Source organism: Ovis canadensis, chromosome 14 (assembly GCF_042477335.2).
Source record: "Ovis canadensis isolate MfBH-ARS-UI-01 breed Bighorn chromosome 14, ARS-UI_OviCan_v2, whole genome shotgun sequence".
Taxonomy (NCBI): Eukaryota; Metazoa; Chordata; class Mammalia; order Artiodactyla; family Bovidae; genus Ovis; species Ovis canadensis.
In genome coordinates this window covers 23,536,210-23,549,313 of record NC_091258.1, presented here as the reverse complement: position 1 = coordinate 23,549,313, position 13,104 = coordinate 23,536,210, and the positions used below count along the sequence as shown (strand labels likewise).

The 13,104-nt window shown below is 57.6% G+C and overlaps 1 protein-coding gene across 1 annotated transcript in view; it reads left to right on the top strand.

The window, feature by feature from the left end:
• The window catches only part of SLC38A8 (solute carrier family 38 member 8), a 41,010-nt gene extending 29,055 nt beyond the window's left edge, over nt 1–11,955 (top strand). The window contains exons 5-10 of the mRNA XM_069552565.1: nt 2,075–2,132; nt 6,958–7,072; nt 8,242–8,389; nt 8,783–8,991; nt 10,244–10,295; nt 11,763–11,955. Coding sequence (XP_069408666.1) covers nt 2,075–2,132; nt 6,958–7,072; nt 8,242–8,389; nt 8,783–8,991; nt 10,244–10,295; nt 11,763–11,856 — 676 coding nt within the window. The 3' untranslated portion in view covers nt 11,857–11,955. The remainder of the gene's footprint in view (nt 1–2,074; nt 2,133–6,957; nt 7,073–8,241; nt 8,390–8,782; nt 8,992–10,243; nt 10,296–11,762) is intronic.
• The last annotated feature ends 1,149 nt before the right edge of the window (nt 11,956–13,104 follow it).

Below are 13,104 nucleotides of genomic sequence, written 5' to 3'. Positions count from 1 at the left end.
CGAATATGAGCGTGTCAGTAGGGCTGTGCTCCCTCAGGAGGCTCCGGGAGGGTCCTTCCTGCCCCCTCGGTGTCCTGAGCTGCCAGCGCTCTTTGGCGCTCCTTGGCCTGCAGGCGCTTCTCTCCAGCTTCAGCGCTATCCTCATACAGTTCTCCCTGGGTATGTGTTTTCTCTTCCCTTAAGGGCACCAATGTTTGGATCAACTCCCAGGCTGCTCCAGTACAACCTCGTCTTAATTTAACCAATTATATCTACAAGGACCCTTTTTCCAAATAAAATTTCATTCTGAGATTCCCACTGGATATAACTTTGGAGGGGGGATGGTCACTGTAAACCCAGGACAGATGATGATAGAAGCTGGGTCTCAGAGGTCAGTGAGCAAAATTTCAAGAATTTTAGGGTGTTCACCACCAAATACTGCTCCTGGGTCATGTGGGACTAAGCCATGGTCCTGGATTTGGCCACAGAGGCCAGTCTTGATGTGGCTGAGTCTCGTCAGGGCAGGAGGTGGGGATGAGGCCCAGGTGGACTGGGGTCAGAGAGAGGTCTTCTGAGGAGGGGAGGAGAGGAATGGGCAGGAGGCGGGGCTCAGCGGCCCCCACACACACATACACTGACGGGGTAATCCAACAAAGCAGGAAAGCCGGCAGGAGAGGCCTGGACCCACTGCTGATCTGTGGCCTCGAGTCCACCCGGGGAGGGTCTCGTGCCCTGGAGGTGCATCCTCCAGGGCTGGAGCTCGGACGGCATCTCCCGCAGGAACAGGAGGGGACAGTTCACGTGGCCCAGAGGATGCAGGCAGGCAGGTGGAGCAGCGGAAGCGTGGGCTCTGAGAAGCCGGCGTCTGCTGACAGTGCTGTTGAGGAAGGTCTGAGAAGGCGGGGCTTGGCTGGAGGGCTCCCCAGGCTTAAGAGTCGGCCGGAAACACTGCGCAGAAGGGAGATGCCACTGTGCGAGCCTCCTATGGCTGCTGTACTGCCACACACAGTGCCTCAGAGCTGCACAAGCTTATTATCTTCTACTTCTGACGCCAGAAGTCCAGAATGAGTCTCACTGGGCTGAACCTGAGGGGTCAGCGGCGGTGTGTTCTTTCAGGAGGTCTAGACAGGAATCCGTCTCCTGGCCTTCCCCAGCTCCTGGGGCGCCCACGTCCCTGGCTCATGGCCCCTCCACAGCCTCCACAGCCAGCAAGGTTCCATCTCTCTGATTCTGCTTCTGCAGTCGCAGCTCCCTCTGACCACACCTGGGGAAGGTTCCCTGATGGCAAGGATCCTATGTAATCTGGGGTCATCTCCCATCTCAGAGTGCTGCCCTTCATCACACCTGCAGAGTCCCTTGTAGGATGTAAGGTCACAGACTCCCAGGTTCCCAGGATTAGGACGGGGCATCTTTGGGGGCCATTATTCTAGCACAGCCAGGAAACCCTGGTTGTATAGTGGGTGCTATTTGTGCCCCGCCAACTGTGTGTCCCCACATCTGCTGGAGGCCAGAACCTGACGCGGCTTGAAAGCTGGAAGGCCACCATTCGGGGGCCACTGAGAGGCTTTGACCTCAAGAGTCTGCCCCACGCACCCGTCAGTTCTCTTAGGCCGCCTAGACGGAGGTCAGACCATCCTTGTCCTACTGGGGTCTGTTTGGATGCTGCCTGTGCCCTGCCCTCCACCCCCAGCCCCTAACCTCACTGGGGACAGGCAGCCTCCAAGGAAGCTGGGAGTTCCTCCTAGCCATGTCCTGCCCACATTCTGCCTGCATGGAGACTGTCAAGTTGTCAAATGTCGGCACTGCTGCTAAGTCACTTCAGTCGTGTCTGACTGTGCAACCCCATAGACAGCAGCCCACCAGGCTCCACTGTCCCTGGGATTCTCCAGGCAAGAACACAGATGTACCTAAAAGTGCAGCACTTTACATGCAGCCTCTGCTGCCCCTCAACCCCGGAGTGGACGTGGTTACTAAAATCTACCTTAGAGTCACACTTCGTTACAGCATGCTTCTATTATTTAAAACTGGTCTTCAAGTTGAAGGTTGTTTTGAGTTTAACTTTTTGTAACAAACACCCGTTTTCATCTCTTTACAGTCCCTCCTCCTGGACCTCTGTATTTAGTGTCTTCCCCACCATCTGTTTCGGATTTCAGGTAACCTTGGCGTCTGTGTTGAGGAGGGCAGCATTTGCAGGCTGTGGTGACTACCTGTTCCTTTGGGGGCAAGTTGCCTCCCTGTTGGGGGCGGGGAGGGAGGTTTGTGAACATGTTTTGGGATGAACCAGTCTGTCTCTAGGGGACCGTGCCTATGGGTTGGCATCTGGGCTCAGCGAGCTCTGAATTTCTTTTGAACTTTGGAAGTGGCTCCAGTGACCACCACCAGCAGCAGCCCATTTGTTGGGTCTGAGGTTGAGTGTGGGGGTCTGGGACCTGTGCCCTCCTTTGAAAGTCCTGGTGGCAGTGTCGCCCTGCCTGGGGACCCAGAGCTGCCTTCCTACAGGTGGATTCTGCTGCAGGGGCTGGAGGCTTGCAGGCTAGGAGGGCAGGCAGGTGCTGGGCAGGATATATAGAATTTGATAGAATGTTGTGGAGTGAGAGCTTCTGTGTGTGGAATCTAGTTGGGGGGCTTCTGTTGCAGCTCCCGGAGGGGGCAGATTCAGAGATGCCCTCTGCTAGGCGCTGAGGCCTAAGAGGAGTCTTGAGGAATGTGTGGGAGGCGGCAGGTGCAGGGAGATGCTTCCACTGGAGATCCACAGAGGGGAGGGGTCCCAGGCTGGAGAGCTGCTAAGGTCTGGGTGAGGTGGGTGCTTGGTGAGGAGCTGGAGATGGCTGTAGTGGGGGTTGGGCTCTCCTCCCTGCCTTCTGGTCTCTCTTGGGGTTCCCTAGTCTCCCCGCAGGTGGCAGCTGACCCCCTTTATCCATTGCTTATTTTGGAAAGATTTGCCTCTCTCCTAAAGACAACCACCTACCCGCCACACTGACAACAAAACCGGCCCATGTAGAAGCATGTTCACAAGGCAGAGGGGCTCAGGACTGACGGTGTCTCAGCTTCCTAGCCCCAGTGTCCTCACTTACCCATCCATCAGCTCCTCTTTCTGTTCTTCATCTTCCCCCCAACCATTTCTTGGGGCGAAAAAATCCTGAAACATTTCCATTTCTTTTTTTTATATAAATGAGTTGCTGTATTGCTCCTGGGACTTAGCAAGCCGCTTACAGGATTTCTCACGTTTCGTCCTACACACCCAATATTTTGAAAGATGTAAAGCTATGATTTTGCTGTCAACTGTCTGGATGGAGTTTAACCAGCCCTCTCTTGGCTGCCCGAGCACCATATGGTGTAGCGGGCTTGCGCCAGTGGAGGGGAGGGGGGGCCGCTTTCCAGATGCTTGGAGGGGGTGCCCCCCTCACCTTTGCCTCAGCTCCCTCATCTGATTCTCCTAGCAACGGAGGCCTGGGCTGCAGTTTCCAGGGACACGGGATGCAGAGATGGGGAGTTAGAAAAAGATGTGGATGGTGGGGTGGGGGTGGGGCTGAGGACTCGCTGCTGAGGCCAGGGAAGGCGCTGCTAGGATCCAGCTTGTGGAGTTGGAGATCTGGGGGTGGGGGGACTAGATGTAGGGGAAGGTGGAAGGGAGGAGGGTGAGGGGTAGGGCAGGGCTGTGCAGGGAAGTGGGGAGTCCCTGTCATCCATGAGAGTTCTGCCTCAGTTCAACCACACCCTTCCCCACACACTTAGCAATGGGGAGCCCCCTCCCGCCTGTGCAGACTCAGAAAGAGGGACTTGTAGGGAGCAGGGGTTAGGGTGGGGCTTTGCTCCCAGCCCCCCTGGCCCCATGTAATACTTCTCCTTTGTTTTGTTTTAATTGAAGCGTGATTGATTTACGATATCATGTTAGTTTCAGGTGTACCGCACCGTGATTCTGGTAACTGAATATATGTGTATATGTGTTCTTTTTCAGATTCTCTTCCTTTATAGGTTGTTACAAAATAGTAGAGTTGCCTGCGCTATGAGTAGACCTTGTTTCATATATAGACCTCTGTTTTATGTACAGCAGTGTGTATACGTTAGTCCCAAAGTCCTAATTTATCCCCCTCCCCGCCTTTCCCCTTTGGTAACTGTAAGTTTGTTTTCTATGCCTGTGAGTCTGTCTCTGTTTTGGAAATAAGTTCATTTGTATCTCTGTTTCTTTTTTAAGGGTTCCACATATAAGTGGTATCATATTTGTCTTTCTTAGTATGATCATCTCTAGGTCCATGCATGTTGTTGCCAATGGCAGTGTTTCATTCCTTCTTATGGCTGAGTGCTATTCCACTGCACGTCCACACACTGCACCTCTCTCCACTCCTCTGTCGACGGACACTTAGGCGGCTTCCGTGTCTTGGCTGTTGTGAACAGGGCTGCAGTGAACACTGGGGTGTGTATCTTCTCAAGTCCCGTTCCTCCAGATATGTGCCCAGGAATGGGATTGCTGGATCACATGGTCGCTCTATTCCAAGTCTTTTTAAGGAACCCCCCCTACTGGTCTCCACAGTGGTTGTGCCAACTTGCATTCCCACCAGAGTGTAGGGGGCTCCCTTGTCTCCACACCCTCTCCAGCATTTGGAATTTGTAGACTTTGAGGATGGCGCTTCTGACTGGTGTGAGGTGGTGGGCCTCCTTGTGGCTGTGATTCGCGCTTCTCTGATAGTTACCATTGTTGAGCCTTGTGTAGTGTGCCTGTTGGCCCTCTGGATGGCTTCTTCTCTCTGTTTCTCAAAGCTCAGCAGCTTTGAGATATGACTTGCATGGGGTGCAGCTCACCCCTAGGTCTTTGGTGTGTTCACAGAGTTGTGCAGCCATCACCATAGTCAATTTTAGAACGTTTCCTCCCCCCTCCCCCACCAAAGAACCCTGTACCTGTTAGCCATCCCTCCCCATCCCCAGCTCGTCCACCGCCCAGTCCCTGGCAACCAGAACCTTTCCCACTGTCTCTGGATGTGCCTCTTCTGGACGCTGCCTGTAAGTGGAATCACACAGTAGCTAGTCCTCTGCGGCTGGCTTCTTCCACTCTGCACGGTGATTTCGAGGTGATTTCCGTGTGTCAGGACTGCATCCCTTTTCACGGTTGAGTGATGCTCTGCTGTCTGCTGAGTCCACGGCTTGCTTTTCCATCCCTCAGCTGGGGGACGTCTGGGCTGTTTCCACCTGTTACCCACCACGTGCTCCTCTGCCCCGCACCCCACCACTTCGTGACTAGTCAGCCTGCTCTCAGTCAGACGCTGTTCTAGATGCTGTCCCAGCAGGGCAGCCCTGCCCTCACAAGCTTTATTCTCTCAAATAAGACCAAGAAGTACCTGACCCAGGAGTCTCAGGACCCACAGGGAGGAGGGCAGGGCTCCATCCGGCCACCACCAACCATCTTTTCCCCACGCCTGGGTTCCTGAGTGCAGGAGGCAGGGTGTTGATACCTGCTGGTCAAGGGTTCTTTTGTATTTTGGGGGAATTTAAGTGCCCACCACCTGGCTGAGCCGGCCTGCAGTGGGCTTCCGTGAGGTCAGGGGGGTCCCTGAGGCTCGCCTGTCGTAGAAGGTGCGGTGGGCTTGCCCCGGGCTGCACGCCACCTCTGCAGCTGGAATTAGGAGCCCCGCGGCCGAGGTGCCCCAGCCACTCCCAGTGTGTGCTCCATGAGGGTAGGGGCTGTGGGGCTGGTTGAGGGGCTACCCCAGACTCACACCAAGGGAACCAGTGAGGGCCTGAGTGTGAGGAGCTGGGCTGGCCGCTGGGAGGCCTCACGGCTGCAGGTGGAGCAGAGGGACGGATGATTGAGTAATCCCAGGAGGGCCCTCAACCAGGGGCCAGACACCGCACTGGGGATGTGCGAGGCGAGTGTGTCTGCTACCGTACACCCAACAGACGCGAGCCAACAAGCCCAGCTGTGCTCACGTGGGGCCAGCAGGGGAGCGCTTTCCTGAAGGATGAGTAGGAGCTGGCCGGACCGGGGGCCACCCCCGGCAGAGCACACAGCACGGGCAAAGGCCCTGAGGCAGTGGAGAGGGACAGCTGTGGGCTGAGCTTGGTGGGTGAAGGGAGTCTTGAGCGTGGCAAGTGGCAGGCATAGAGTCATCGTGCTGGTTTTGATCAGAAGGGAGTAAGTGAATGTGACGGTGGGAACCCTGTCCTGGGAGCCTGGGAAGTTCCTCGAACCCACAGGGCGCATCCAGAAACAGCAGCTCCTCCCTGGCTGCTCAGCAGGGTCTCCCTGGCTGCCCAGGACCTGCCCCAAGAACATCACATCGTAGGTGGGCTCTCGGCAGTGGTATATGTATTTTAGATTTTTTAAAATGTGATATACTACATAGGCAGTGTATAAATCATAAGTATGTGTGCTCCCACAAAACCATCACCCCAGTGGGGACCTAGAATATCATCAGCCCCCCGGAATGTTCCCTCGGGAGCGCCATCCACCCACCCATACCACTACTCTGCCCTCTTTCACCATAAATGAGGGCTGTCAACTGGGTTGACGTTGCCCCCCTGCCCCAGGAGACACCTGGCAATGTCTGTAGACACTTTTGATTGTCACACCTGAAGGGGATGCCCCTGTCATCTCGTGGGTCAAGGCCGGGGGTCTGGTCCACATCACACCGTGCACAGCACAACCCCCAGCATCAACAGTACCATGACTGAGGACCCCATCCTGGCTTGTTTGACTTGTAGCTTTAACTTCACATATGTGGAAACATCCTTCTCTGGCTGCTTTCGCTCCACATCACAGCCGCGGGGCCTCTGTGACGGGGCCTGCAGTTGTGTTTACCCCCTTTCGGTGCCAGGTAATATTCCACACGTGAATATCTGACAACTTACTTCTTTCTCCCTTCTGCTAGTTGGTGGGCTTCTGGGTCATTGCTCACATTCTGGGACAATGAGACTCTTTCGAGGGTGCCAGGTGGTTCTAGTGCAGGCTGGCCGGAGTCCCACTGACCCGCCCCTCTCTCGCAGTGTCACGAAGCTGCTGTGTCCATCTACTGCAGCATGCGCCATCAGAGCCTCGGGCACTGGGCCCTGGTCTCCGTGCTGTCCTTGCTGGCCTGCTGCCTCGTCTACTCACTGACAGGTAAGGCCCGCCTGGGGTGCCCAGGACCTGGGGGTGCAGCAGTAGGAGAAACTGGGATAATACACATCCTGGGCACAGTGCTAAGTGGTTGGAGCATCTTTGATCTCTAACGCCCCCAGGAGAGTCCACGATTCATAGAGGAGGACACTCTACCCAGAGGATTGCCTCAGCTCAACCAGGGTCTCCTGACTTGATGTCTAAGCTGAGATAGAAACCCTGGCTGACTGTCTCCCCACACCCCCTCCTCCCCATCTGGAAGGACGGCAGGAGTGATGCTGTCAGAGTGTTACATCCGGTGTGGTTTACAGGACACCCTTTCAGATACAGTGGGTTTGAGCATCCACACACTGGCGCAGGAGGGTCTTCAGAGGTGGCAGGGTGTGGCTCACAGAAGGGCTGCCACACCTGAGATCCCACAGCTCATCCAGCCCAGGGCCTGGGCTCAGGCTGACTCCTGGCTGCTTTCCTCCAGCCCGGCAGCTTGCTTTCTTTCATTGGCCTGCCAGAGCCTCTGATTCAGGAAGCCCCAAGGCAGCCACACACATGTTGGGGGCCTGGACATTTGCTGGGTGACCTCTGTCTAGCAGGGCTCTGTAGCCCCTGGGTCGGACCCCGTGACTGAGGTTCTCTTCCAGACGCTGCAGGGCCAGCAGGATCGTGGGACGGGCAGAAAACCAAAGCTCAGAGGTAGGGTCTCAGGACAGGGCAGGTGACTAGGAGGCAGTGCTAGATTGTGGGGGAGGGACCTGACTGCTACTGTAATAAGCCGTGTTATTCCAGACAGGTGTTGACACTGGGCCTTGATTTTTCCATCAGGAAAATGGGTGCATGGCCAGCTTCTTTCTCTGGGTACTGAGAGAGTGGGGGAACAGGGCACAGAAAGTGTTAGTCAAAGTGCTTCCAGTCCATCCTGGAACCTTGTATGTGGACGCTGAGCTGCTTGGGAGGAAGGCAAGGGACAGTCTTGCCCAGCAGGTCTTGAAGTTAGAAGAACCAAGGATCTTGTAGGCTGAGGACAGAAAAACCTGGGGAGGTTCTAGAACCTACTGTCAGCTCCTGGGGGAAACCTCAGCAGCGGTGGAGGTGGGTGCTGTCAGCGTGTTGGGGTTGAGATGGGGGACCGGCATTTTTCTCACCAGCTTTCCTGGGTTCCCCTGTGGCCCTCTCAGGTGTGTACGGCTTCCTGACCTTCGGGACCGACGTGTCTGCTGACATCCTGATGTCCTACCCAGGCAGCGACGGGGTCGTCATCGTTGCCCGGGTCCTCTTTGCTGTGTCCATCATGACCGCCTACCCCATCGTGCTCTTCCTGGGAAGGTGAGGCCAGCTCAGGGGGACAGGGTTCAGGCTGGGGCACGCTGTCCATCAAGCATTGGCACGTGCTGGGCACCACACCCGCCTGTGTGTCGTGGGGGTGGGCATCACCTCCCTTTCCTGGAGGAGGAGACAGGGCAGGGGAGTCGGATGGTTTGCCCAGCGTGGCCCAGCTGGTGTCAGGACTGCAGCCTGGTGCCCTGGCCAGAACCTGACAGCCCGGCGAGGCACCGCCCGTCAGCTGCTCACGTGCGGGGGTCCCTGGGGACTGAGGCCCTGCTGTGGAATGGGAGCCCAGCTGGGTGTGCGGGGCAGCTGGGGGACTCTGGGGCATCCAGCATGGGCCGGGGGTGCTCACATGGGAGCCTGTGTGAGCCCGTGCTTTGTGGCCTCCAGGTCGGTGATGCAGGACTTCTGGAGGCGGGGCTGTGGTGGGGCATGTGGGCCGTGGGCCCTGGCCGAGCCCTCTGGGCTGTGGGTCCGGATGCTGCTGACCGTGCTCTGGGTCACCGCGACACTCACCATGGCCCTGTTCCTGCCCGACCTCAGCGAGATCATCGGCATCATTGGCAGCATCAGCTCCTTCTTCATCTTCATCTTCCCAGGTGAGGCCCTGGCTCCGCCGGCCGCGGGTCCTTCCCAGCTCCCTGCCGTGGGAAGCCACGTGGAGGTCAGGGTGCACGGGAGCTCGTCTAGGTGGGATGGCTCCCAGCCCTGTTTACTGAGCCAGGCCCAGGGCCAGGGCTCTGCACACCTTTCCTCGGTAAACACCTCAACAGCCCTTTATGGACATACGAGGTGGGGTGCTGTCATCAACCCATCCCACAGACAGGAAGACTAAGGCCCTGAGGCCTCTCATGCGGAATAGGTAGCATATAGCAGATCTGAGTCAACCTCAGCCACCCTCTCAAGGCTGCCACTCACTGTAGGATTTTATCTTATTTAAATGTTTTCAACTACATGAAACTCGTGTGCTTCAAAGGTGCCGCTCAAACACCTTCCTCCTTCTCCCCCAAACCTGGGAGGTGAATACAGTTTCCATGACTGGTGGGTTCCTAGGAAACCTTCCCAGTGTGAGGAGGATGTGAAACTCCTGTAGAATTGGCCTGACCATTATCCTGGCCTGGAAGACGCAGGGTAGCCAAGGCTGGGACTCCCAGGGGAGGAGCATACAGGGGCCGAAACCCCAGACCCGGGTGGTGCCTGGCGCTGGAAGGCAGTTTCAGACGGCAGTGGGATCCGATTCTCTCTGCCAACCCCCACCCCTACCCCACCCTCAGCCCTGGTCTGGGTCAGATGGGCTCAGCCATGCAGTATCTTAAACACACACGATGGGCTGGGCGTCTATGTCCTGGGTGGGGCCTTTTAGCTCCAGCCATTTCCGTGCTGGAAAGGACCAGCTGGGACAGGCTTGGGAGTAGGGAGAGATCACAGGCTGTTTAGGCTGAGCTGTCTGACTTCGAGTCCCAGCAGCACCATTAAAAAAAGAGGAAAAAAAAAAACCAAAAACAAACGGACAACACAGGCAGCTGGCGGCTGTCAGATGCGTCCCAGATGTCGGTCCCCGACCTGGCCCTGACTCGCACCGTCTCACCAGAGGCGAGTGTGGCTGTCACTGTTGCTGGAGAGACCCCAGTGCTAGAGGGTGTTGAGCAAGGACCCCACGGCGGTGCCATGGGCCGTGCGCTCTGCCCTCTCACCAGGGGCAGGGGGAGTCCATGGAGCTACTGTGGGCAAAGGCTCTGCTGGCCTCTCGGGTCCCTAGGGGCTGCTGCGTGTTGGCTGAGCCCTGTAGAGCTCGGGGTTGCTTTGGGTTCAATGACAAAGAGCTGCAGTGACCCCAGCTCTCCCCCACAGGTCTGTGCCTCATTTGTGCGGTCAGCGTGGAGCGCATCGGACCCCGAGTTAAGTGAGTGTCTGCATGCGAGGGCAGCGACAGGGCGTGTGTGGGGCTCGGCTCCAGGACCATGAGATGTGGTCGGGCCCGCGGGGTCCTGCCGAGGAGGGAACTGCCGGCCAGGCCGGGAGGGGCCCTTGTCTGCACAGCGACAGGCAGCTGAGCTGGGAGGGTCCAAGCCAGCACTCCACTGAGTCCATGCGTCACTGCCTTCCACGCTGAGGGCTGTGGCCTGAGGTTGGAGCTGTCTATGGATTTGGGGTCTTCCTGGCAGCTGGAGCGCTGTAATCAAGCATCCTTCTCCAGGGCAGGGTGGGTGCAGAAGTCCTGTTGCCACACAGGCCCTTCTTCCACCTGAGGTCATGGTCATGGGCTCCAGTTGGGTGTGACTTTGGGGTGCCACCACTCAGCCCTGTACAGAAAGATGCTCTTGCATCACAGCAGCCATGAACGTGGGTCCCCTTGTGGGCCTGTGCCTCTTTTTGCCCTTCCTCTGGCCACACGGAGCCCAAGTTTGGTCTTCCCACAGTGGCAGACTCGGCCGGGTTCCCTGCTGGGTTGCGAAGTGTTTTTCTGGACGACTCTAGAGCTGACTGGGGCTGCGCACCAGCCCTGATGGCCTGCGGGGGGTGGGGGGTGGGCAGGGAGGGGCCCTACGTAGTTTGTTCCCTGTAGTGCCCTTTCAAGTGTTGCTGCTTTTGTGTGGCGCCTCGGGCCAAGTTCACGGAGCCATTACTCATGGGCTTTCAGGGGATTTTTAATCCCAGCGCTGCCTTAGGGCCTTCTGATCCATCAGAGCTGCTCCGAGGAGCCCGCAGCCCCTTTATGTCCCCTCACTGCCCCCTTCAGCCGGGTGGGTGTTCTTGGCACTGAGCTGCCACTCTGCGATGCTGTGTAACTGGAGATGGTCTTTCCATGGCAACGGGCCCCGTGGCCTGTGTTAATGGGGCTAGAAATATCCCTGCCGTTTTGTGGGAATCTTATTATCACGGCTCTCGCCTCGCTGTCTGCCCCATCTCTCCTGGTTACGTTATGAAGCTCGTGGATGTGGCCTCGGCCACCAGTTCCAGCCACCTCTGTGCCCTCCTCTCTGGCCCCAGCTGCTGTTCCCATCTGTGTGACTTGGGGCTTCTCCTTCCTCACTTTCAGGAGGCTTCAACCCCACCCCCAAGGAAAAGGAGCAAAAAGGGGTTTGAACCTCGTGTCTCCCTCCCCCGTTCCTCTGTCTTTGGTAAAGCACCAGGAGGAATGAGGTTAGGAAGCAACAGTTGGGAGTTAATTTTTTTTTTAACTGCTGGGGTGCTTTATTTCCTGTTGTCTCAGAAACCCATCCCTACAGGTAAGGGGAGAGCAACTGGAATTGTTTCCGAATTGGTGACTCTACTGGGCTTCATGTCATGAGCATTCGACACGTGTCTGGCTCTTCTGTGGGAAACTCTGGAAAAGCACGTGGTTGACGTGGGTTCGTTGACTCGGCAGGTGCTGCCTGGAGGCCTGGGGGGTGGTCTCCGTGCTGGTTGGTGCCTTCATCTTCGGGCAGAGCATGGTGGCGGCCGTCATGGAGCTGCTGTAGGGAGCGGCCCGCGCTCCAGCAGGACGGGGGCCCCTGCAGCCACCTGCATCTGGCCGTGAGAACCATGTGACCTCTTCATTAAGAAGCTGGAGAAACTGACTCTTCCGTCCTTCCCAGGCTGTGCCTCTGGGCTTCTGCTGGGTCCCGGGGTGTCTGGTGTGGTGGTGAGAGGTGGCCTAGGCCCTGCACGTGACCACGGACCGGGGGGCTTCAGGTCAGAGCAGCAGGAGCTCAGTCTGGAGCCTGGGAGTCTGGGGTCAGGGTGTGTACGGGGCTACGCACCCTCTCCCTGCCTGCCACCTCCAGACCCCTGGTGCTCCTGGGCGTGTCTGCACCCGCCATCTCTGCCTCCAGCTACCTGTGTGTCCATGTGTCCCTATTAGAGGGCCCAGGGTCCTCATTTGATATGACCTCATCTTAGTTACTTACTTGGAATGTGCAAAGAGCCTCTTTCCAAGTAAGGTCACATTCACCGTTTCCTGGGGGTTAGGACTGCAGCTTATGTTTCTGGGGGACAGTTACCCCATAACTGGGGGATAGGTGCTGAGGCCCAGGGAACTCTGCTCTGGGGTGTTGGGGTCAAAGACATGAGATGAGGGCATGGCTCGGTGGAGGAGAGCCCGGGGGGCTGGGGGTGCCATTTGCTGGGGATGGCAGGGCACTCAAGCTGGTGCTCAGGCCAGGGCACGGGGGACCCAAGTAGATGTATACCCCGAGTTGGCCTCTCTCCGGTGGGTGGGACCCCAAGGAGAGGCCCCTGTCTTCCCACTGGCTGGACCAGAAGAGCCTGGAGGCCAAGCGTGCTGTCTGCTCTGTGGGTCCCTCCTGACCCCACCCCGATTCTGGGCTGAGGAGCCGCGCCTGCAGCCGTGGTGCAGCGGGGTCTGCGGGGTCAGGGTGGAGGACTGGCCACTGCTGCTGTGTCGAGCCACTGTGCTCACTCGTGCTGAGCCTGCCCAGGGCCTGGGACCCCTGGACAGACGTGGCTGGATCCAGGCCGCTCCTCTCCCGCCCCGGGACTTCCACCGGAAGCCAGCGGTGCCCGCGCCTGCAGGGGCTGACACCTGAGGACACCTCCCCCAGGTAGGCATGGCCGGGTCGCGCTACGTCACGCCGGGTGTGTGCGACATTGTCCTGATGGAACTGTCGCGTAGTCCGCCTGTTTCCCACTTGTCTTCCTGTGCTGATGCTGCTTTGAGACGTTGATTCACGTGCCGCAAGGTCAGAGTGTGCAGTCTGGGTGTCTGT